Source organism: Protomyctophum parallelum (genome assembly GCF_964188405.1).
Source record: "Protomyctophum parallelum genome assembly, chromosome: 15".
NCBI classification, from domain to species: domain Eukaryota; kingdom Metazoa; phylum Chordata; class Actinopteri; order Myctophiformes; family Myctophidae; genus Protomyctophum; species Protomyctophum parallelum.
Genome location: NC_139710.1, coordinates 48545767 through 48571882, shown reverse-complemented (window position 1 = coordinate 48571882; position 26116 = coordinate 48545767). Strand labels below are relative to the sequence as shown.

Here is a 26116-nt window from a genome sequence, read left to right as displayed (position 1 = left end):
GGACCGCTACAGATAAACTGTGGATATTAACCTACCAATAAGGACCCAGGCCAAATGCCACTCTACAAGCTCACAACTGGTTGTGGACACTTATAGGTCTGACTAAGGCAGCTATTAATTTATGTGCAGGACTTGCCAAGTCGCCAGAGCAATGGTAAAGTGTCTATCATTTTGAAATGATATGGAGAGAAAAGTCGAGAGTCGGGATCTGGAGATTTACGCACATACTGTACATCATGATACGTCACATTCCATGCTCAACCAATCAAATCACAAATGTAATGTAATCACAATTTGCGTCCTCACTTTTCTGTCTTCACTTTTCTGCCCTCACTTATGTCTTCAATGTTTGTGTTTACACAAATCCCGAAAGCTGGTCATAGGGTCAAACTGTCAAATTATTACCAGAGAAAGTTCTGAAAATAGACGCTAGTCTACAAGCTTGTAGAGCACCTATTTTCAGGATTTATGTGGAATTGAGTCAAACTAAATGTAGGCTAATACCTCAACTCCTATACAATTCCAAGTTGTCAGGGAGAGGAGTGCCAACATTGGCACAAAGAAGGGTGATCTCTGGCACACTGGCATGAATTGGTTTAAAATAAATGATATAAAAAAGTCAAATAAATAAAGGCCCTCACATTTGTATATGTAAATTAACATCCTACACATGATTCTGCATTCCTTAAAACTCTGAACTCTGACTGGGGTGGATTATTGCTTCTCAGATTCTAATTATATCATAATCATTATAATGAGACATACATTTTACAAGAAGGGAAAAGGTTATATTCGTGGGCAATAAAATATGTTGGAATGTTTGATGTCGTGTCATTAAAATTAATGTTCACAATGACATGGCACACTGACTATCTAGAAAATAAATACATGGCACTTCATTTCAAAAAGGTTGCAGACCCCTGTTCTATAGTGCTTGTCATTTTGCAGATTAACAATAATAATTGTAACGACTCTAACTGCAACAAACCAAATATTTGCCAAAATCTTGTTTGAGCAAGTGTCTCTTCAGTGCTGACTTAAAGATGGCGTGCCACAATTTCTGTATTTTTCCAGTTTTTTATGTATGAGGTGACAGTACTTAATTAGACACCCTGGAGTCGTTTTTATGTGCAATGGTGTATAGAGCGGCGCAGTCCCTCCCCCTTTCAGAACAACGAACGGCCCAGGAAATGAAAACGCAATGCATTTCTTCATAGGCAGTTTTTATTTAATTTAGTTAAAGACCTTTTAAGCGTCGTACGAAGCCAACTCTTGTCGTGACAAATCATGACAACACACACAATATTTCGGGCCAAACAAAGAATTAGAAAGTAGAAAAAAACGGCAGGTTACAACACTTTTTTTGTTGTTTTTCTTCTTTGTAATTATTTGTTTGGTCCAAAATATTGTTGCGTTTTCATTTCCTAGGCCGTTCGTTGTTCTGAAAGGGGGAGGGACTGCGCCGCTCTATTAACTTTGTATTTAGGGGTTCTTCCTGGAGGCTGAACCCTTGACAGTCAAACTGGCCAATGAAATAAACAGTAATATAGTGACATCACATTATCAGCCCCTCCCCTCCCTCCTCCCCCTTTATCATACAACTACAGCTGTGGGTGCGGCTTCAGTTCAGGTGGATCACCACTCATCACCACCCACCAGGCAAACCAGGCATACTTAATGAACTGGTGGGCGTGCCCACATAAAAACAACATTTTAACAAATTATGTACACAAAAGATATACCTTATATAACAATAAGACCTGATGATCATGTTTTAGGGTGTAAAATAATCACGGCACTCCATCTTTAAAAGAGTCCAGTGTTGGTGCCTGGCGAATCTCCATTCCATTTCTAGCCCATTCTGGGCGGGGTTCCCTATTTGTACCTTACCCCCTCAGGCCGGGAACCCATATTTGGGTTCTGTACAGTATGTACAGTATTCAAAAATGTAAAATTTTTGATTCTGCTATATCAATATTTGAAGTTTTTCAGAAACCTTAGGTCAGGATTTAGAGGCGTTTTTAGAATCGGCCTTAGGCCTGAATGGGCTAGAGGGTTGGGGCTGCCCACACTGAAAGCCGAAGGTCCACTTATTGGTGTGATGGATGGAGAGGAGGTCCAAAAAGCAGAAGACCTGCAGGTTCCGCGCTGGCGTGTAATCCTGGAGGTAGGTCTGACAGGTACAGTGGGGGCTAGAGCATGGACGAGCTTCAAAGGTGAGGAAGAGCAGTTTGTAGGTGATGATGCGGAACTTAAAGCTGCTATAAGCAAAATAGTCTCTGTGACACATCTATTGGCCACAATCTGCATTCAAAGATATTCCTATAAGCTTTGTCATTGGTCGAAATAAACCCGGTCGCAATGACTAACCAATCAGGAAGCAGACAGGCAAATCGACCAATGACAAAGCTTCTAGGAAAATCTTTGAATGCAGATTGCAGCCCCTAGATGTGTCACAGAGACTCAATGTTTTTTTGGGAGCGTTCTATGACATTGCTGGCTGTCTGAATACAAAAAACAAACAAAAAAGTAATTACATTTTTGACATAATTATTGCTTATAGACATTATTCTAAAATATACTTAATAAATAAACGTGATTGCATGATACCCTGCAGTAGTGTGTGACACGCAGGGCATTATCTGTGTGTCAGCAACATGACACAAGAACCAATGTGGCGGCTCAGGGGTAGAGTCAGTGGCCGGTAAAGCAGCTTGATGGGAGCCATGAGGTTCCCAATTCGATCCCGGGCTCCCCCAGAGTTAGTGTGTCCTTGAGCAAGACTCTGAACCCCAGAGCTCCTGTTGGTGGTGCCTTGGTGCATGATTTCCTCCGCCATCGGTGTGTGAATGTATAATGCACATCAATGTAAAGCGCTTTGGATAAAAGTGCTATATAAATGCACCATTTAATGTGTGGATTGTCATGAAATTTGGCAAGAATACAAGATGAGGTTTGATCCATTGGATAATCAAGTGATACTTTAGCCTACTGTACGTGACATAACACTGTGCTGTCAAATAATGTCATAAAATACTAATAATAAGTATGTCTGCGTAGACTGCATGTGAAAAAAAAAAATGAAAAAATCATCAGGCTGGCTGCTCCAAAGAGTTACGGTCAAAGTGACACTCAAGTTCCAAGATCCAAATCAAGAACAGATGGGTTGATTTTCATGAAACTTTGTGGAAATGATCAGTGGGCTGCCCCGAAGACTTATGCTGTTCCAAAGAGCTGACTCTGCCTGAAGTCAACCCACTCAGGTCACTCACATCACTTGTGAGTGGCTATGTTTTTTGCAAATTACATTATTGGTGTTCTGTTTTTTATTTCTTATTTTGTCACATCTGTTTTGTATTGCAAAACGCAACGTCCTAGTTCATTTTCCGGTGTCCTGTTTTGGGTTGTTTGTTTTTGTCACGGCCTGCTCCCTTTCCCCCTCTGATTCTCAAGCCCAACATTTATTCCCCTGCTCTCTGGTCTCTCTCCTACCTCTGCCCTCTGTCTCTCCTTCGGACACACCCACATTACTGTTCCACCTAAACTCATTCCCTTTAACCTGTCCTGTTTTGATTTCCCTTTGTGTTCATTACATCTTGAGTCTATAATCTATATTGGCTCAGTCTATCGAGTTGTTCGCTCTACTGCAGTTCTGTGATATCCCCAGCCTGTTTATGTTCCCCAGTACCTGTTCTGTCTACCTTAGACCTGATGTGCCTATTTTCTGCCTTTTACTGTAACATTCTTCCAGTTCTGTCCTGTCTACATAGACTGTAAAAAATATGGACAAAGCGTTCCCCAGGTCTAACATGAACGTAAAATGAAGCCTGTCAGTCCTTGAATTGTAAATCGCCATCTTTCTAGATCCGTTTGGGCCCAGCTGGCCAATTGGCGGGCCCAGACAACGAGGCGGGACTTCCCCCCTTCTTCTTAGTTGGTTTTTATTTTGACTCGAGTGGGAGGGGAATCCCGATCATAGACTGTAACGGTAGCCACGCCCCTCAGAACATGCGCGACTTTATGGTAATTTCTTTAATAAATGGGACCATCATTTTCCAAAAAGAATATTATGACATTAGAAATGAGACTTTAAACTAGTGACTGAAAGCAGAAAGTATTCATGACCATGTTTATTAAGGTAATACAGTCTAGGTGAATTTGGGCCCAAATACATGGACTTCTATGGGGCTATGCGTTTTTTTGGGCCCAATGACAGCGCCACAACAGGCCATTATATTTCAGGAAATCCCGATTTCCTCAGTGGCTTCACAAAATATCTGTCTGACTGACCCCCTGCCTGTCTAACATTAAATTCTGACATCTCTGCAGCTTGTCTACAAGGTTTCTCATCTGCATGTGCAATTGTGCATGTTTGTTTACGTGCTTGTCATTGGGTTTGTGTTCTTGTCATGTCTTAGCTATAGTCATTCTCTCAGTCCGCATTCCTGTCTGACTATTCCTCTCAGTACCATTTCCATTCCAACTCAACTACTCAAGTCCTGAAATGCTAATTTCCTGTACTGTAGTGTTTGGTCGGTTTGGTCGGTAATTTCCTGTACTGTAGTGTTTGGTCGGTTTGGTCTAGCGTTGTGATTCTGATGTCAGTAAACCTGTTTAGAAGGTCTTTTTGAACGTCCCTGCGTGCTCTGTTAATTTTGTTTTGTTTTTGTTGTTGTTTTCACATAATGTGCATGTTTGTTCCGTCCCAATATATCCTTCCCCCAGCCAGTCCGGCACTTTTGTCCTGTTTCTGTTCTTCGATGCTCTGCCTTCAGTCCAGTACTCTTGTCTGTTTCTATTCTAATGCTGCTGCTCTGGCTTACCCTGCCTGCTCACACCCAGTCCAGTGCTTACTCTGTCCATCCCATGCATAACCTCCTAAGCCATGTTCCCCGCCCTTGGACACTTATTCCTGCACATCATATTCAACCTGATCTCTCGCTCTGCTCTGTGACCTGACCAGTGTCTCGATCCATCATCTATGTCATCTCTTTATTCTTGAAGAGCAATCTCCTCCACACACTCCTCTTCTTTCTGTATCGCATCTGCAACTCATTCAAGCTCTCCTGCATGCCATCCATGTTTTCATTAATGCTCTGCTGCATTGCCTCCACCTTTTCATTAACACTCCGTTGCATTGGCCCCATCTTTTCATTAAAGCTCTGCTGCATTGCATCCATCTTTTCCTTCAAAACCTGCCTTTCTTCGGCCCAAAGAATCTCTTTCTGTCGGAATTCCTTCTTGACTAGATCCAGCTGGCATTGGATGTGTTCATTCTCCTCTGTGATGAACTCTTGTCTCCTGGAGGTGACAGTGTTCATCTCATTTTGCTCTTCTAGCCTCCTGTCATGTTTGTGCATCGCCTCTTCTAAGGACCTTTTCCAGTGTTCTTCACACTTATGGATTTCCTCTTTCCAGGCTGTGTCTATCTCAAAAATCCTGCTGAGATCCTTGTTGTGTCTCTTGTTCAAATCTAACAGAGCCTTATAATCGGCCTCTAGTCTATCCATGTAATCCAGCAACTTGGAGGCTGCGTCTGTCCCCAACGGCATGAAGCACCTCTCCTTGTTCTCCTCTTCTGTCTGACTGTCTTGTAGGGTGGCGACGTCTTGGTCTTTCCCTTCGTTCGCTCCCTCGTCTTCCGGAAGCAGTGTCAGGGCCTCCTTTACCAGCAAGTCCTGCTGGGCCAAAGCTTCCTTTTCTCCTGGTTGGTTTCTTTCCTCCTTCCATTTCCTCAGCATCATCAGACCATCTGTGGTTGCTTCCAGTGACTTTTCAGTACTACGGACGAGAGCTGTCAAAGTGAACATCCTTTAAGCTTATTTAATAGAGGTGCACCTGCTGGACTACAATGGCACTGTTAGAGGCTGCTGTGTCCTTTTTACACCTGTAAACTTTTGCTGTAAGGGCATCTTATCAAATCTTTTATACTGAACAATTACCACAGTCGTTGCATCATCAAGGACTTTGATGATGTCACCTGCCTCAAATCCCTGTGAATGGCTGTTGTCAGCCAGAGTTGATTCAGCCATCATCAGCTCGTTAGAGTTCATAACATGGCTATTATTTTCTATCTATTACTTTTTCTGAGCGGTGCTAACTGCTCCAACCTGTGGCTTTGTGTGTATGTCTGTCATATGAGTGACCTCCACGGAGGAAATGTTGTCGGCCTGGGAAATGTTAATCCTCAGGCCCACAACCTTTGCTCCGACAACAACTTGCTGTCAGGCTGCGTTAGATATATGGCCCTATTTTCGGCAGTGCCTTAACCCTTGTCCCTAAACTTCTTTGCCATTTTTTTTACTATTTACTATTTATTAAAATTGTCCATCTAGCCGATCTCAATCGACACATTCTGAACTTATAGATTCTGTATATTTGAACTAGCCTATTAAAAAATGTTTTTCAAAAGAGTAAAAAGAAGTTTAGTGATAAGTGGTAAGGTAGGCTATACTGGCGAAAAATAGAGCCCATGATATGCCTTAACCACTAGGCAATTTTTGTTTTACTTCACCTTCATTTAAATTGCACTGAATTGAGAGAGAGAGAGAGAGAGGATAGTTGTTTTAGAGAAAGTAGGAATGCTAAAATTACCGAAACAATGAAATTCATTAGTAAACAATTCCTGAAATGGTAGGCCTGTACTTATCATTGGTAGGCTATTCACATACTTTTTATCATTATCTAGCTGACCATTTAATTGCACAAAATAATTTGATCACTTTGGAAATGAATGCTCTGTGAGTTTGACATTCTCCACTGATGAAGGCTGCATGTTAGCGTAACGATGAAGACATTGATGAAGAACTTTCGCCGTGACGACTTGGTAAACTGGCGAGTTGTGGCTGCACATTACCCATGTCACCCATAAGTGACTTGAACTTGAAGGTCAGAGGATGAGGAGGAGCAGACTCTTACTGAGCCCTTCAGGTTAAACTGTGCTGTTATGGGTCACTTCTTGTCATTACAGTGACTGTAATGACAAGAAGGCTGTTGTCCACAATGCACAATCATCATATCGGAGACATTGTGAGTTGTAGTCGACCTGCTAAACACTTTATTTATTTATTTATGTATTTATTTATTTGTTTATTTAATTGTTTGTTTGTTTGTTTGTTAGCTGACAGAATATCTCCTCTCGTTCATAGATGGCAAGGGATTCTAATAAATTGGTATACAGAAGTAATCAAATAGAAATGTAACTTATGTAAGAAAGATAGCCTGTGGTATTTCCAAGAGATGTGGTCTTCAGTTCTCAGTGCTCACGCTGACGCAACACATTTTCATTAGATTTGACAGAGATCTCGAGCAATGACTTTGCTGGGGGTCTATATAGAGAGTGTATTGCGCTCTCGTGTGGAAACGACATGCAACTACACCTTTATGTCCCCTCCAGCATAGCCCGGGTGCTGCTCATGCAACCTACCTTGTTCAAAATGGGAGGGAACTGACCTAGCTGAGAGCAGGACCAATCAGCGTTCACTGAAGTCGCGCTCAGGCCAATCAGAGAGATGTTTTCCAGCCTCCAGGAAGTGGCGTTAGGGTGACCCATTGCACATGTGAAAGAAAACCAATGGTGAAAGTATCGGTAGCCTATATTCGTTATTGCAATCACAGACGAAGTGGATGATATTTTTTGTCATTAAAAGCAGGAACAATTATGATCAGCACAACAACGGCCGCGGAGGATACAGAGGAGGTAAGAATGGAGTCTTTCAGAATAATAACATGATCAGAGCTGCATTATATATAGCAGCCTGCTGCATGGCTACTTCAACACCACTACTGCCCACACGTTACATCCAGAGATGGATGAGAGAATCATTTCTTATCATTATTACTGACCGTGTTCTAATGAATCTAAATGTTTGGGCTAGAATCGGCTAATAAATAACTAAACAAAAGTATTTCGTCAGGCAGTCTCTGTAGACATTTTTAAAGCTCAGCTCAAGACCCACTTCTACAACATTGCTTTTAATTGATCTTCTTTTTTTCTTTTCTTTTTTTGTTATTCATGTCCTCACTGTATTGCATTACTGCTTGTTTTTTGTCGTTGCCTTGCTTTTCTTTTATTCTCCATTGTTCTGTAAAGCACTTTGAGCTGCATTTCATGTCATGAAAGGTGCTATACAAATAAAGTTTTATTATTATTATTATTATTTGTTGAAGACAGTGTGACAAAGTACGATGAACAACTATATACTAGGTATCAAACTTACAATTTGTCTAAACTCTAAACATCATGCTAGCTCTGGTCCATAACCTTCTACTGCTTCTACGATTCTGGGCAGAATGAAGAAGCAGTAGAAGGCTATGGTGGACCAGAGCTACACATCATGCTATCTAGACTAAATAACATGCCTATTTGTGGTCAGTCAAACAAAAATATAACTGGATATTATAACATTGATCTGCATAGCCCAACTAGCATCAGAAAATAGGAAGTGGGATAATAGGACCACAATGGAAACAAGTCCCCAGAACTTTGTTTGCGCTGGATGTTTTTTTGTTGTACCTGCTGTTTACATTTCTTAATGTTGACTAAAGTATTCAATCAAAAACAAAAATGGTTATGAGGAGCGCCAGAGGGTGAGATAGAAAAGGGAGAGCGAGTCTGACTCTGCATCAGGGTCGGAGACTCGGAGGTCATTCCACAGTTGGGGAACCAGATGGGAACATAGACCTTTGGAGCTGGTCAGGCAGGGAGGGTGTCATGGGAAAGGGAGAGGCAGACGACAGTTAGTTGATGTGGGAATTGGATCATGTCTTGAAGGTAAAAAGATGGCAAGTGTCATGTCATCAAGATTCATCATGCCATTGACGCATTGTCGCATCCAATTCAAAACACTGGTGATTGGCATACAAGGCCGTATGCCAATCACCAGTGGATGCGACCAGCAACTGCGAAGCCAGTGAAAGGGATTCAAAAGGGGGAGAACTAAGTGAAAAAGACCACGTATAATTCTATATCAGTTGAAGGAGCATGCCAGGAGATCAGCAAGGAGAGAAGTGTTAATAGTCAAGCAGCGTGGACTGGTGATGACTGATACTAAAGGCGTATTCATATAGTTCATACTCCAGTTGTAGGTGATAAGTTGACCACTGAAATGCCGGTGATTATTTAAAAAAAAAACAATAGAGATGTGTTTGGATGAGCGGTGAGTCGCTTACCACCACGACTGATGTCATGTTGTAGTTTTCGGTTTGATTGATTGAAAGATTTATTAACTGATTGGAGAATTACAGTACTTTTCAAGCACAAGTCAATACAAAACTGTTAACTGTGGACGACACTATAAAGCATTACACTTGTTTACAAGAGGGTCCACCATGTTCAATTCATCATAACATTTTGAGACGTACAAATATTCTATATAGCTGTTTATGGCTTCTATACAAAAACAGGAAATCGTCACCGTATCACCTAAAACTGGAGTATGAATAGAGCGCCGAAGTCCTGACGTCACTCGCTCATCCCCTGGTTCTGCCCGGTTCACGGAAGTAATTTCTCTGTGGAGAAAAACACAGGGTCATCTTAAAATCGTTTCATGTAAGCATTGTGGTCCAAAAATAAAAAAGCTGTCTCTGCGTTATTGTCAGGGAGGTGTCTCTGTATCGTTTGCGACAGTCAGTCTCTCATATATGATATCTATTTCACATATCATATATTTCTAGCAAAAATTATAACTAATTCAATAGCAGTGACGATAGCGTCGTTCAGTCAGTCGGTTGATTCTTCATATCCATATGAGTGAAACGGCCGGGATGACTTTCAAACACAGTTTTTATATGAGGCGATCTAAAATCCCCCACAATCCCCCACAATGCAAATAAAAAGTACATGAACCCGTGGATTTGCGCCCTCTACCGATATTGACGTCAGACTTCGGTGCTCTATAGGCCTTTAGGATAAGGAGCTAGGCATGTGAGGAAGGGTGTGATCCATCCATCTGCTGTTGTAAAGTGCAAATCTACTAAAAACAGGAACCTACAGTAGTACTACTAACTGACGTGACGCGTACGACTGTACGTCTGCTTCCACTGCACAGATGCCTCTGGCGGATTCATCCCACGGCGAAGAGGATGAAGAAGAGGACCAGGATGACGACGGCCCGACTAAAGCTAAACGAACCAAACCGGACGATGGAGACGGCCTGGGCACCCTGGTGGCCAGACCCATCAAGATGTCCCGCAATGACCTGTACAGACCACCCACCGTGGATGAGCTGACCCAGCTCAAAGAGGCCGAGAGCCTGTTCCACTGCAGCCTGCTGAAGATGCAGGTCAGACGGACATGATGATGCAACATTAAACGTTATCCTAACCCAGTGGTTTTCAACCTTTTTCCTATCAAGGTCCATTATTTATTCAGCGTTTGAGCCACAGACTTTCATTTTGATGAGATTTAGACTCTCAGACCCAAAACTTAGAATATGTTGTTATCATTGGATAGGATTTGCTGTATTGATAGAGAGATAACAGGCTGATCAAACGTTGATCAAAATAACAATTCTTCTACACTCAAGACTTATAAGGGTCCATTTGGTTACCAACTGTCCATTTAGTTGGGGACCACCTGGAAACTCTTCAAGGCCCAGTGGTGGTCCCAGGACCACTGGTTGAAAACCACTGTCCTAACCAGGGGGGCAGTCAGACTGATATTTTGTGAAGCCACTAAGGAAATCGGGACTTCCTGAAAGTTCATATAATGGCCTGTTGTGGCGCTTTCATTGGACCCATAGCCCCATAGAAGTCCATGTATTTGGGCCCAACTTCACCTAGACTGTATTACCTTAATAAACATGGTCATGAATACTTTCTGCTTCCGGTCACTAGTTTAAAGTCTCATTTCTCATGTCATAATATTCTTTTTGGAAAATGATGGTCCCATTTATTAAAGAAATGACCATAAAGTCGCGTATGTGAGGGGCGTGGCTACCGTTACAGTCTATGATCGGGAGCCACCCCCCGTTCGAGTCAAAATAAAAACCAACGAAGAAGAAGGAGGGAAGTCCCACCTCGTTGTCTGGGCAAGCTGGGCCCAAACGGATCTACAAAGATGGCGATTTACAATTCAAGGACTGACTGGCTTCATCTTACGTCCATATCAGACCCGGAGAACGCTTTGTCCATATTTTCTTAGTCTATGGTCCTAACCTAATGGAATGACTATGTTCTTTGGGTGAAATGGATACAGGTCTGAATATGCAATTAAAAACAGTGTGTTTTATATCATGATGATGACAGATGGAGGAGTTGCTGAAAGAGGTTGCCCTGAGTGAACGTAAGAAACAGCAAATCGATGCCTTCGTCCAATCAGTCACTGAGTTGCTTCAAACGGTGCCAACATCTCCAGCCGTTGAGGTGTGTATTCCTGGGTGTCAACAAGTTCTTAACCTCTTTTCAACCTGACTTCACTATTTTGGGCATGTCATTCAAGCTAGCTATCTATATATATATTTTTAAATAACTTAAATAGAATATCAAGCTCACAGCGTATCGTAACGCACGCTGTTTTTGATGTTCGTTGTATAATGAAGTATAAAGGGCTTAAGTGCTTAATAACTAGAATAATAAACCTCTTGTACAGCTTTTGTCCCCACACGTCTCAAAAGTTGCCATTGACAATGACGGGGGAATTCAGGTCACATGTCCACTAAAACTTGTCCCCAAGATTTGCCATTGACAATGAACGGAGAAATTAGCTCAAAATTTGGCTAAATATGACGTAAATTAAACATCAAAACATTAAACGCCATTGACAATGAAGGAATAATTTACGTCATATGTAGACGAGCAAATCGGACAGCTAACCAATCACAGGCAACAGGCATTCTGATTGGCCAGTATGAGATGATGTTCGATAAAAAGAGCGCCCCTCACTTCACACGGGTGTGAAGTTCTAGCTGTTGGAGCCAGAATGACAGATTTGTGCCATATTTTGTTTTCTAGCTGTTCAGGTAGAAGTTACATTTTGACTAAAGGAAAAGGCTATGAAACTTTATTTTAGACTATGTCTGCTCATTGAGCTACCACCACGAACACTTTCACTAATGTGTTTGTTGTCCCTCCGTCTCTCTCCCCCCGTGTGCAGATAAGTGATCTGTCGTGGCTGACTGGAACGGTAAAGGTTCCTTTTTTCCTGGTGCCCAAGGTGACCAAGGGCAAGTTCCACATGGCTACTCCCACCTCTGTGGATCTGATAGGCAGCTACCCTCTGGGTACCTGCAACAAACCGCGTGTCACTGTGGACCTGTCTGTCACCATGCCTGCTGTAAGTCGCCTGCAGCACCCACGACCACGTCCATACATACATCAGTCTGGCCATTATATCGGCTATTATTTTAACCCATTCTGACCTGAGATCAGATTCATATGAGGTTTCCGCCGGACACACACTGGTCTGATGAACCCATTCTGACCTGAGATCAGATTCTAAAAATGTCAGTCGCTCTTCGATTTTTCAAAAATAGCAGACCTACAAGCTCGTATCGCGCCACTCGGTGGCGCGATATGAGCTTGTAGATCTGCTATTTTTCAATAGCTAAAGCATAACATGATGCCGACACCAAAATGGGTGCCCGGTCAGAATGGGTTATTTGACTCTTTTGATGACGCCGTCGTCGACAATTTTGCCGCCGATGTGTCCTGATTTTTGAGGGGCAATAGCCCCTCCTATGCTCGGCTTTGTGTGTTGGTGTGTACCAAATTTTAAATTATTTGATTGGCTCATACAATGTGATGTATGACGAAAAGAGTGCCCCTCACTTCACACAAGTGTTTTTATTTTAACCACCTTCATTCTGCGTGCTGTCCCTATGGGATGTAATTATAGGCGATAAAGACGCTTTTCTTCAAAACCTGATACAAACAATTGCACATTTACAAGCTCACAACAAGTCATTGCAAAGCATTGTGAGCTTATAGATCAGGACTTTTTGGTTTTTCTATTGAGTTTTTCTGAAAGATTAGGATTGATTTAGCACTTTTTGATCGGATTGGCATCGGACCAAGAAAATGAATCTGGCATCAGTCGGGCTCTAAATGTTATTGATATAAATGGGCGTGCTTCAGGCCTGGAATGCCACATTAGAATCTGTCAGTGATGATAAAATCTAGGTCATGCAACGTTGAGTAACAAGTGCATGTTTTACAACAAGATAAATGTTTGGTTGTGCTTGGACATCAGGAGATCCTTCACCCCAAGGACATTCTGAACCAGAGGTACCCCAGGAAGAGGGCCCTCTACCTGGCAGGCCTGGCACAGCATCTTGCTTCCTCCTCCGAGATCGGAGACATGCGCTATTCTTGTCTCCACGGCAACCGCCTCCGGCCCCTTCTGCTGTTGACCCCTCCAGGTGTGAATCATTGAAAATGACACCATAAATAACTAGATATATTCCATGTGTGATGTATTACTTTCATTTTGCGTGTCCAATAACCTTCCCAGCCCGGTTATGAGTTTATATGTGGAAGAGGTGCGCTCGTATTATGTCCAGCGTTAACATTTGTCACAATAACCTGTAAGCCCCTTGAGTGGCTGTTATACTACTAATATATAATGTTAATTTCTATTATTAGGTAAGGAATCTTCTCGGTTCACTGTGCGCGTCCACGCCTGCCCCCCTCCTGGCTTCTTCAAGCCCAGCCGCTTCCACCCCAAGAGGAACAACATTCGGACAGAGTGGTACACTGGCGCCCAGGGCTCCCAAACTGGTGAGAACTAGTGACTTTAAGGCAGTGTTTACCAGGTGTAGGGGGGGGGGGGATCACCAAAGATTGTCTGTTAGGAGGTAGTCCAAAAATCCAGACATGTTTCGAATGAACTGGCATCCCTATTTTGGGCATGTCACTTTATTTTGTTTTGCAAATGTCTTCATTTCTTTGTATATTTAGGTTATTCTTAAAAGCCAAACAGAAATGTAAATTTATTCAGATGTTCCAGCGTCCAACGACGACAAAAAAAACACAATTCAATCGTTAATCGCAATTATTTGTGTGACAATTAATCATCATGTAAAATGTCATAATCGTGACATACGGCTATGTGTCCCAATAACCTTTTCATATTGTTGTTGTTGTCTGTCCATGCAGAGAATGAACCTCCTACTCCACATTATAGTAGTTCTATTTTGGGGGACCTGCTGCCCAGGAGTCACCTCCAGTTCCTGTCTGCCGTCAGCTCCAGGTGCTCAGCCTTCGCAGACGGAGTGGCCCTGCTCAAAGTATGGCTCCGACAAAGAGAGCTTGACCAGGTAAGGGGCCATGAAGTCACTTTTCAACTGAAGGAATACCTTTTGAATGTTGGAATTATTATATTTTTATTTATTTATTGTGTATAGGTAAATCATTCAAAAGTGAAGGACGTTATTATCTGGCTGCCTTGCATTATCAAAGGAAAAAGGTGCTGCAAGCTACTCTGTTTTGTCGACTGCTCAAAAAGGCAGTCCTGCAACATGCCTTAGCATGCATCTACAATTTGGCCTGTTACACACTGTCGACCTGTGTCATGTCTGTTAAAGGCCTATTCTTACTCCAGTTTTAGGTGGTTAAAGGTATATTCAGTGATTTCACTTAATTCAAATATCACTTATTTTTTTGTTTTGTTGTGATAATCCTCCCTACTATAGAGTGTGCTGACCATATAAGGAGTTCCTCCCTGTCCCCTGGGGGTCAAAAAACCTTAGGTTTCGTTTTTGACTCTCTATCCTGATTGGACGAAAGGCTGGGTCCCACAGCCAAAAACGAAACCTAAGGTTTTTTGAGTGAAATCACTGAATATACCTTTAATAAAAACAGAGCGATGTGTTTGGGTGAGCGGTGAGTCGCTTAGCACCACGGTGTGACGTCATGTTGTAGTGGTGGTCACCTTATCACCTAACACTAGTATGAATATTGAATAAACCTAAAGAGTATCTGTGTGTATATTTCATGCTCTCCGCTTCTCCCAGGGAACAGGATGTTTCAACGGCTTCCTGGGCTCCATGCTACTGGCCTATCTCCTGACCACCCACAGAGTCGGTAACAGCATGACAGCCTATCAGCTGCTCCGTAACAGCCTGCACTTCCTGGGTGAGAATCTTGACCGTGTCCCGTCCGTCAGACCTGAAATAAGAATCGTTGCACATAATTTATACTATGCATCGCACAATGGTGTCAGTATGAATTAGGCTTTGTGCATCAACAAACTAGCTGCTGTTATCTAATTGTATTGTTATTCTGTATAATCTGCTCTCGACTATACTGATGTCTGGATATTATCCCATTCTGACCGGGCACCCATTTTGGTGTTAGCGTCATGTTATGCTTTAGCTATTGAAAAATAGCAGATCTACAAGCTCATATCGCGCCACCGAGTGGCGCGATACGAGCTTGTAGGTCTGCTATTTTTGAATAAAAATCGAAAAAGACTGACATTTTTATAATCTGATCTCAGATCAGAATGGGTTCATCAGACCAGTGTGTGTCCGGTGGAAACCTCGTATGAATCTGATCTCAGGTCAGAATGGGTTCATCAGACCAGTGTGTGTCCGGTGGAAACCTCGTATGAATCTGATCTCAGGTCAGAATGGGTTAAATTGGTTATTATCATAATGCTGCTACTTGTGTTCCAACTTTTCCATCCCTCTTAACCTCAGCTTCCACGGACCTGACCAGTAATGGCATTACCCTGGCCAGAGATGCTGACTCGACAGCAGTGAGTAGCCTGGCACCAAAGGCCTCAAAATAGGAAACCTAGAGTTTGTTTGTGAACCCTCTTTGTTTGGTTCTTTGAAGCGAATGTCTAGAATACATTTTGTTGGGGCACGGTGGCACAGTTGGTAGTGCTGTCGCCTCACAGCTAGAAGGTCCTGGGTTCGATTCCCACTCGGGGCACTGTGGGTGCTGGCGGCGTGTTTCCTCCTCCGCGTCATCAGTGCCCATACCCGAAGGCGGGGTTGGTGAAAGGGCCTTTCTGTGTGGAGTTTGCATGTTCTCCCCGTGTCCCCTAGGGTAGGTACCCTCACAAAAACATGCAGTAATCCTGGTCTCTAAACTGCCTCCCCCTGGCCAGCCGGGGCGCCTGATGGAGGGGAAAGGAACTGGTTGGAATAACGTGTTCCTTCCACGCGCTACGTCCAACCAGGGAAACTCCCCCCTGTCAGGTGTAAAGGAGCAACTTGGACACTCAAGCATGAAGGAAGCATGAGTTAAGTCCGTTGCTCTCCCCAGGTTGGCGGAGGGTGTGTAGAGCCCAGGATCACATTAGATGATTGACACAGGGGTGAAAAATGGGTTACAAAATCGTGGGATAAAAAATATATATAAAAAAAATAGAATACATTTTGTTCTATTTTTGTTTTTCCCTGCAGCCGTCCCTGGCCGACTTTCATAGTGCTTTCCAAGTGGTGTTTGTGGACCCCTCCGGTCATCTCAACCTGTGCGCTGAGATGACAGCCTGCACCTACAAACAGGTGAACTCTTTTTATTTGGATAACTGGGTGACGGATTACAAAGCACTTCCTTAGACTGTGTGCCTTCTGCTACATAGGAAAAACAAAAAGGGAGTTAACCAATTCTGACCTGAGATCAGATTTATACGAGGTTTCCACTGGACACACACTGGTCTGATGAACCCATTCTGACCTGAGATCAGATTCTAAAAATGTCAGTCGTTCTTCGATTTTTCAAAAAATAGCAGACCTACAAGCTCGTATCGCGCCACTCGGTGGCGCGATATGAGCTTGTAGATCTGCTATTTTTCAATAGCTAAAGCATAACATGATGCTAACACCAAAATGGGTGCCCTGTCAGAATGGGTTAAGAACCAGGATCACAGAACAAAAACGGTATCGGAAAACAAAAGATGAAAAATCCCCTATATCCATTCACTTCAACAGTATTCGACATGATATAATTATGTACCATGAGGTTTCATTGGCATAGACACCGGATAGAGACTGGTTATTATTACAAAGAGAAGCATTTTGATGCTGAATTTCCTAAAGGTTAATCTGTTTTCTATGAATAATTTTTGGCACTGTGGTTTGTGTGTGAGATACTGATGACACCTTATATGCTATTTGGTATGCTTTTTATTATTATGAAGATACAGTCGTATCGTTTAATCACACAGCTTTTTTCCCCCTTTTTTTTTAAAGATATTTGTTTGGCTTTTTCTGCCTTTATTGATAGGTTGAAAGTATACTGACAGGAAATGGGGAGAGAGATGGGGGGGATGACATGCGGCAAAGGCCGGCGGGATCGGGAGTCGAACCCACGGCACGCTTTTTTAATGAATCAGAAATTGTGCAAAGCTTTTCCGTTTTTGTTTACTTATTGAACTTTTTTCTTTGCCTGGATTTCGATCATGATGTAATGGGCAGCCAAGTCTACAGACTTTTAATGTTTGTCTTATTCATGCTCCCCCAAAAATCAACATGCCCCCCCCCACTCATGACATGATGTAGCAGCCAAATCTGAGGACTTTTAACGTGTGCTGGTGACACCCAAAGGTCCAGCGCCATCCCAAAGCCTATACCGCTTGTGCAAGGATGTGCTGTGATTGGCCAGTTGGAAGTTGTACATTTTACTATCTACATACAGTAATAGACAGTTGTAGAGTTCTGTACTCAATTTAGCAACTAAGATCTCTTATGGGGGCCTGGGCCGTGATTCAGGGGTCCAGGCACCTTGGCTGGTAATCCAGTCTGGCAGTGTGCCACGGGTTCGACTCCCGATCCCGACGGCATTTACTGCATGTCACTCCCCCATCTCTCTCCCCATTTCCTGTCAGCCTACTGTCTGTCCCTCCATACAAAAATATAAAATAAAGGCGAAAGCCACAAAAAACACAACACTTTCAAAATAGTGACCAATGCGTGACCAAAATAGTGACCAGTGCCCAATGTAATTTTTTGTCATTTTTGCCTTAAAAAAAAAAAAAAAAGAATCACAAAAATAAATAAATATATATATATTATTTTTAAGACGTCCACACACGTCCTGGGCACCACATAATTCCTGTTAATTCCCAGGATGTCTGTGGAAGTCTTGGACACAGGAATTGTTAAGATCTCTTATGAGGGTCTCTGGCATCAAATCTTTTTTAAATGCGCTGTCCTCGGCCTAATAAATGCATATCAATTTGGGGGCCCTTGACCTGACAGACGTGACACAGATTTCCATTGATATACTATTAACACATGTACTGTATGGTGGTTTGACCACATTCCCAAATGTTATCGCTCCTCAGGTGCAGCACGAGGCATCGGCGTCCATGCAGTTCTGGGACGACCCCACGGTGGACGGGTTCCACGCACTCCTCATGACCCCCAAACCCATGATACGCACGTGTGACCACGTCTTCCAGTACGGGCCTGTTCAACACTTTGTTATACGTACAATTTAGGCATTTAGCAGACGCTTTTAATCCAGAGCCATTTACGGTAGGCAAGGAAAACACGAGGTACTACATCAAATGCATAGGAATAGTAATGTAGGATCATAGCAGGTAAACCAAGAACCCATCGTCAGTCTAAACGGTATAATATCAAAAAATCTATAGTCTGTACTATACAAACTATAGGATGCCAGGTCTACATAACGTGCTATCTAAATGACATTTTAGCCTTTGAATAAGCCTGTAAGGTCGTCAAGACTAGGGCAAGCGCTTTGGCAAGTGCTACTAAAGGCCAGACCGCACCAATGCAACTAGTCGCAACTCCTTGCAACAAAACAGTTTTACCGACCCTTTGGTGTGGTTTGGGCTTTAGGCCTGTCCACACCAATGCAACTCTTCACAACTTCCACTGGGGATAATGCTTGCAAGTAGTTGCATGGGTTTTTCAGAAAACTGAAACTGATCTGTCACATTTTTGAACACGTGAAAAATAGTTAGTGTTTCATTTTCTCTGCTGTGTCTCCTGGCACAAAACATTTCCCGACGGGGGGGGTCTGTGGCCAAAAGCATATCATTCTGGGTTAAAAAAGAAAAGCTTTGAGAACCGCTTTAAAACCCAACGTTAAATTGTTTTGTTTTCTCTGTCTCAACCGGTCAGTCTCTGTGAGTTGGTGAAGCTTCAGTCCAGCTGTAAAAAGCTCAACCTGCTGGGTGAACTGATGGACCACAGTGGGAACTACGTCCACACAGCGCTGCCCTACATCCTGTCCATCCTCCGGCGAGGTCTGGGCCAGAGGGTCCAGCTGCTCACCCACTCCCTCTCTCCTGACCCGGAGGTAAGCGGAGTAGGGAGTTCAAACCCATTCAGGACGGGAACCCATTTTGGTGTTAGCATCATGTCGTGCTTTAGCTATTGAAAAATAGCAGATCTACAAGCTCATATCGCGCCACCAAGTGGCGCGATACGAGCTTGTAGGTCTGCTATTTTTGAAAAATCGACATTTTTAGAATCTGATCTCAGGTCAGAATGGGTTCATCAGACCAGTGTGTGTCCGGCGGAAACCTGGTATGAATCTGATCTCAGGTCAGAATGAGTTAAAACCCATTCAGGACGGGAACCCCTTTTGGTGTTTCAGCCCATTTAGGCCTGACGTCGAAATTTAAAAAAATGTCTTCTAAATCACGACAGTCTTATGAAATGCCTATGTTTCTATATCAGTGGTGCTCAAGATTTCGTGTCAAGGACCCCAAAAAAATTATGTAATTGGCCGCAGAGGCATCTGAAAATATTAGAGGAAAAGCAGCAGATCAACAAGCTCACAACACAATATAGATCAATATTGGCTATATCACTATTTCAGTGTGTACTATTGTACGACGCAAAAAAAAACATGTTGATACTGCCCTGCCCACTCCACTCATTTTCTATCTTATACACCTTTCAAAGAGCAGTTGCATTCCGTGCTTCGTTGCATTCATCAAGTGTAATATTATTATTCCTTTGTGCATAAATTATGGTCACAGTGGTCCGTAGAGAGTGCAGCCCCCCAGCACAAGGCTCAGCCCCCCATAACATTTGGGTTGATCTTGAGGCCAGAGCAAGCAGCAGCCGTCCTGGAGAGAGGTCCACCGGCAGACAGCCCCAAGGTGTGTGTGTGTGTGTGTGTGTGTGTGTGTGTGTGTGTGTGTGTGTGTGTGTGTGTGTGTGTGTGTGTGTGTGTGTGTGTGTGTGTGTGTGTGTGTGTGTGTGTGTGTGTGTGTGTGTGTGTGTGTGTGTGTGTGTGTGTGTGTGTGTGTGTGTGTGTGTGTGTGTGTGTGTGTGTGTGTGTGTGTGTGTGTGTGTGTGTGTGTGTGTGTGTGTGAGTGTGAGTGACGATAAATCATGGACAAAGAAATGTCAATTTATTTTGATGGAATAATTGAGCTAGTGATAAATCCTGTAAAATATTCCAGTTAAATAGATACACAATAGGCCTATACTGTCTATATTTATTGTAATAACATTGTATAGAGTATACAGTGTACAAGTTTTGTATTTTGTGTGATCATGAGTGAATAAAAATACTGCTACTACAATATGCACAAAATAGTGAATAACATTTTATGTTCCCTTTTTGACTGCTGGGGTAAACAGTTCTGAAAACACAATTTCAGAACTTGGGTATTTGCAATAACTTAAAAAGTCCAACCAAATGAATTGCATTTAAACATTAATCGACAGATTACAGTACAGACACCCACAGTAACCTACAGTATGTTCTCTTTCTAGGCAGTGCAGTTTCGCCAGCTGTGGGGCCCTCTATCGGACCTGAGGCGCTTCCCGGACGGAACCATCATTGAAACGGTGGTGTGGAAAGGACAGACCGAGTGCCAGAAAAGACTGATCCCCAAACAGATCATCACTCACCTGCTAGAGCTGTATGTATTTCTACCCGAGTGGGCACAAACTGATCCCCAAACAGATCATCACTCACCTGCTAGAGCTGTATGTATTTCTACCCCAGTGGGCACAATGTGGTCCATTTAGTTTGTCAAGTACATGGTTAGCGTCGCAGTCACATGGAAAAACTGTTACTTTTTTAGAAAAAGTAGTAGAGAGCTTAAATGGATCCAATGTAGTTGCGAACGCAGTGAGCCACTTACTATGAGACCCTGCTGCTCATGTGTGTGTGTGTGTGTCTGTCCCGCTGTGACACCACCCGCCCGCCACCAGAGGGCTGTAGCACACACACACACACGGCGCAGCTGTAGCACACACACACACACACACACACACACACACACACACACACGAGCTGCGTTCGCTTCCCGCGTTTGCGCGTCTTACTTGATATTATCCAAGTCACAAGCTCTTGTTAATAGGTTCACTATTTATAAAACACACAGACAGACTGAAGTGGTTACACTTTCAACTTTGTTTCTAAACCGTACCAAAACCAGCCGATCTGAAAGCTCACAGCGTGTTGCTTCGTGACACGTTGTGAGCTTACATTTGTACATTTAAAAACAATATTATCCCATTCTGAACGGGCACCCATTTTGGTGTTGGCATCATGTTATGCTTTAGCTATTGAAAAATAGCAGATCTACAAGCTCATATCGCGCCACCGAGTGGCGCGATATGAGCTTGTAGGTCTGCTATTTTTTGAAAAATCGAAGAACGACTGACATATTTAGAATCTGATCTCAGGTCAGAATGGGTTCATCAGACCAGTGTGTGTCCGGCGGAAACCTCGTATGAATCTGATCTCAGGTCAGAATGGGTTAAATAGATGCAAGGTTTCTGCCCGACAACATCGTTAGAGGGACGGTAATCTTGTTGGAGAGAGAGGGTGATTTCAGGGGCCCAGTTTGGCATCATGTGATGCACAATGGTTTGGATCTTGATATTGTACATCTGAATCACAGACTAAGCAGAACATTATATAACCATGTAGAATTGTGAGATAAAGGCAACCATATGTAAACGCCTACACATTCAACATCCTACCAGGAACATGCCTAGGCTGCTACAACTACTTAAAGCAGCACTATGTAACTTTTATGAATAGATTTTAATTCCGTCCAATATGTACAGTATGTTTGATGCAACATAACTTTTGGGGTGTGTGCTATTTTGTCCCCCTGCTCTTCTAGTGAGACATTTTAGATTGTGTCAAAGGTCATGTCTCTCTGACACAAATTTTGACCTGATGGTCAAGATTCAATGTATCCCCTGAGCAAGCAGGCAGGCTCTATTGGCTCAATGGTAAAAAATGTCAGCACAATCTGGGGTAGAAGAGAGGAAAGTTACATAGTGCTGCTTTAACTCCACGATCTAAAAATAATAACAATCCAGATAATGGATAATATGCATATATATTCGGATATTCATATATCTTTAGTAAAATGTCCACATTCAAGTACAACGTCTACAAGGACGGCTCCTTTACTACCCATTCTTATTTAAAAAGATCATCATGTCGACATGCTCTGGGCTGAGTCTCGTCCGCATTCTCGCGTACGTCCTTCTGTCTTCCAAGGACATCAGGTTTGAAGGTACCGATACGCCAGGTATGCATAGGTAGCGTTTTGCCAACATTGCCAGGCCGGGGAATCTCGGACCGTTAACCCTCCACCAGTCGAGAGGATTTATGTCCAGCGAGGGTGAGATGTCTCTTAAGTAGTACTCCACCTGAGCCTCAGAGTCGTCCGCATAAGACGAGCTGTAGTTGTCGCCTAGGAGTAACAGCATTGCGTTTTTGGCGTCGCCTGCCTTTGGCTGGGATGCTTGGCTGACTGGATGCGTGGCTAACGTCTCCATCTTTTCGATCTTGGCAGCTAAAACGGTACTACTTATCAGGTCCAACTTTGAAACCATTTCGTGCAGTTTGACTTTTGCGGCCAGTCTCACAGTGGGTGTCAGGAAGCTGAGGTGCTTGTGACGAGGGTCCAGCATGGAGGCCATCAGAGCTGGTTTGGAGGCCAGGTCACCAGCGTCAACCTGTGAACATTGAATTAATGTTGCTGCTTCAGAACAAGTGTGAGGTACATGACACGGAGGAAATGTATGCAGGTCAACATAAAAACAAACGACCGACAACATACTAGGCAGGTAATATACTGGCTTCTGCAGGTCACTGAGAGATGCAGTATAAGCACATAGGCCCTCATTTATCAATGATTTATCAATTTATCAAACCAGCTTAAATGAGCTGAAAAGCAATTTGCACGTGGGATGAAGGCTATATAATAAAGTGATAAATGGATCCTGTGGCTTGTTGTAATTTGCTGTATTTTGCTGTATGTTTTCTATGTGAAAGCAATGCGTCAAGTACAATTCCTATATACTGTATCTGGCTGGCCAATAAAAAGATTCTGATGATCTCCAAATGATTAGGCCTGTCTACTCTAAATTAAAGCATTACATGGTAAATCTAGGCGGTTGTGAGTGAGTGACTGCCTACCTCCATGTGTTTCCTCAATGCCTCCCGAACCTTGATCTTAAACTCTGAGACTAGTTTGCTCTCGTGCTCTCTCGCTGTGAGGTGAGTGTGGAGGAGACTGAAGGTGATGGGGTAGATGTTGGAGACAGACGCCTCCGTTTCGGCAGACATGACCGTCATCGCCCACTTCAGAGTAGCCATCACGGGCGTGATGTCCTCGATCATTTGCCAGTACTCGTCCTTCATGTCGAGCGCGTGGGCCTCTTGCCTGCTGGTGACCGTGCGGTCAGACAGAACAGCTTTGACGGCCCACCTCTGTTCGATCAGCCTCTCGAACATGTCCCCAATGGTTTCCCACCTGGTCTTGCTGGACTGGATCAGCGTGTGGCCCGGCAGACACATCTGGACCTGCCTGAGCTCCAGAGCCATGCCCGCGTGCGAGTTGTGGTTGAAGTGTTTCACCAGTTTGCCGGCGGCAGCGACGACACCCAGAACGTCGCCGCTCACACCGCGGCTGACGGACGACTGCAGCGCGCAGGCGAAGCACACCACAGAGTCCCAGGTGACGCGAGCACAGCTGTGGGCCGCCGTCGTGACGTTCTTCGCGTCGTCGCGAACGCAAGCGGTCACTCGGCCGGCGAGTCCCCAGCCCCCCACCGTCTCGATGAGCTTCTCCGCGAAGTCGTCCGTAGTGCTGGCGGACGGTGCGTGGCCGGCCGGCGGCATGCCGTGCGTCTGCAGCACCGCCCTCCTGGCGTGCCAGTCCTCCGTTATGAAGTGGCAGTAGACGGTCATGTAGCGCTCGGCGGGCATGGCCGCCCAGCGCTCCGTGCACAGAGCCACAGCCTCTGCCATGTCCAGCAGCCGCCTCAGCTCGTGGGCCTTTGCGCGGAAATGCGATTCGACGTGAGCCGTCACCTCTTCGACTGTGGGCACCGCGTAGTCGCGCACGATGTAAGCCAGCAGTTTGCGGAATCCTACTCCGTCCACCATGCTGAGGGGAAGCATGTCCTTCTCCATCATTACACAGATGCGCTGGGTAACCTGCAATTACAAGTTTACAATTTAGTCATGTAGCAGACACGCTTATACAAAGCCACTTGCAGAGAGCAAGAACAGTCTAAACCCTAGTCAATAAATAAATGACATAAATGTAAATGGTCATTCAAATACAACAAGCAACTAGAAAGGCCAGACCACACCAATGCTAGCCTTGCTCCAGTCCCTGAATCACTAGCCACGCCAATTCAAAAATAATGAAATTAAAATTCAGGGTAGGCTACACCAATGCAACTGGTGTGGTCACAACTTGCAACCCAGATGCACTTGCAAGAAACTGCAGCGGTCAGGACTGACCAGTTGCAGATTCGGGGATAGCCTAATGGTTGCAAGACAGTAGTTGCAGTTGCATTGGAGTGGACTGACCTTAACTCTGAGAGTGTCCAGATCGAACCAAATTGGACCCGTTTGGGACACTACAAACATGACGTCTGTCAAAAAGTCACCTCTGAGTGCGACATGGCCTCGGCGGCTGCCTGTGGCGGGTCCCCGCCGCCGGGCCCCTGGTGGTGGTCCTCATGCGGCGCGTGTGAGTGCTTGTTCTTGATGTGGTACATCATGCTGGTGGTGCTGCTGAAGTACTTGAGCTTGGCGTCGCACAGCTTGCATTGGACATCGTTGTCCGTCTTGACGAACACGTCCCACACGGAGCTGCGCTTCATGCGCTTCCTCAAGCCCACCTGCAGGTTAGATTGGGGGGGGGGGGGGGGGGGGGGTTGCACCACTCAGTTCACACGGGTGTGATTTCTTTTGCATAGGCGTCAATTGTTTCCATGTTGAAAAATGTCCATACATTTTCAAACAGTTTCAGAAATAGCAGATCTAGCTTGTAGATCAATTATTTCCACTTTTCTATATTTTTTTGGCAAGAAAGATATTAATGTTTTAATGTCTCTGTGATTTCTTTCTTTATTTCTACATTGTCATATGCCCTGTGCAATTTGTGATTACGAGAAGCCTTAAAAAAAATTCAATGCAAAAAAACACACAATTGAATCGTTAATCACAATTGATTGAAGTTTGTAGAATGGGTATACAGTTCGACGAAAGTCTAAAGTACAGGTCAATACAAAACTGCTATGAGGATAAACCCATAAAAAGCACACGCATACGACAAGCATACGACTTGTGTGACAATCGTCAACTTAAATGTGCAATCGTGAATCGTGATGACAGTGGCAGCCTAGCCCTCCAAGCAGAAGCCAATGGTACTGAAGTTTCTGACATTTTTGACGACACAGACCATGGGGTCCTGTTGCAGCAGTATCCTGACCATGGGGTCCTGTGCAGCAGTATCCTGACCATGGGGTCCTGTGCAGCAGTATCCTGCCACCTGGTACGCGGACATAATAAAACATAAACACCGTGTTTACGGCCTGTCTGCGCTCTTTTTTTCGTGTGAGGGCTTCTGAATCTGTGAACTATAAGTACCTATACATGCCGCGATTATCTCCTGTGGCGCGGAAGCCGTTAAGTATTTTTGTATTTTTGTTTGACCGATTTGGTCGCTTTGATTCTTCTCTTCCTTCCTTGTTTATTGACACCTCATTGTACTGCCTATCTGGCTAGCTAGTGGCGCTATAGCTATGACAGAGCAGATCAGAGGCAGGAACGTAGCCGGCACAAGCCAACCGCACACCGGGAGGCGGTACAATAAGCGGTAATCAAACAAGAAGAAATAAAGCGACCAAATCGGTCAAACAAAGATTAAAAGTACTTAACGGCTTCCGCGCCACAGGAGATATTCGCA

General features: G+C 43.9%; 3 protein-coding genes across 3 annotated transcripts in view; 1 reads left to right on the top strand and 2 right to left on the bottom strand.

Moving 5' to 3' along the window:
• LOC310872396 (ectonucleoside triphosphate diphosphohydrolase 2-like) overlaps positions 1 to 26116 on the bottom strand; it is a 249295-nt gene that overhangs the window by 64378 nt on the left and 158801 nt on the right. The window lies entirely within an intron of this gene.
• Positions 7566 to 26116, top strand: part of nol6 (nucleolar protein 6 (RNA-associated)) — a 46441-nt gene continuing 27890 nt past the window's right edge. Inside the window, exons 1-14 of the mRNA XM_083784521.1 lie at positions 7566 to 7699; positions 10050 to 10283; positions 11248 to 11364; positions 12095 to 12274; positions 13190 to 13358; positions 13582 to 13716; positions 14095 to 14255; positions 14952 to 15072; positions 15639 to 15697; positions 16353 to 16454; positions 18236 to 18351; positions 19041 to 19218; positions 19907 to 20029; positions 20652 to 20800. Coding sequence (XP_083640647.1) covers positions 7661 to 7699; positions 10050 to 10283; positions 11248 to 11364; positions 12095 to 12274; positions 13190 to 13358; positions 13582 to 13716; positions 14095 to 14255; positions 14952 to 15072; positions 15639 to 15697; positions 16353 to 16454; positions 18236 to 18351; positions 19041 to 19218; positions 19907 to 20029; positions 20652 to 20800 — 1883 coding nt within the window. The 5' untranslated portion in view covers positions 7566 to 7660. The remainder of the gene's footprint in view (positions 7700 to 10049; positions 10284 to 11247; positions 11365 to 12094; positions 12275 to 13189; positions 13359 to 13581; positions 13717 to 14094; positions 14256 to 14951; positions 15073 to 15638; positions 15698 to 16352; positions 16455 to 18235; positions 18352 to 19040; positions 19219 to 19906; positions 20030 to 20651; positions 20801 to 26116) is intronic.
• LOC310872551 (E3 SUMO-protein ligase ZBED1-like) lies at positions 21572 to 25046 on the bottom strand. Its single transcript, XM_083784522.1, has 3 exons — positions 24813 to 25046; positions 23329 to 24351; positions 21572 to 22865 (listed from the first exon to the last, which is right to left on the bottom strand). Exons 1-3 carry the CDS (start codon positions 25026 to 25028, stop codon positions 22314 to 22316), a joined length of 1791 nt encoding a protein of 596 aa, XP_083640648.1. The 5' UTR covers positions 25029 to 25046; the 3' UTR covers positions 21572 to 22313.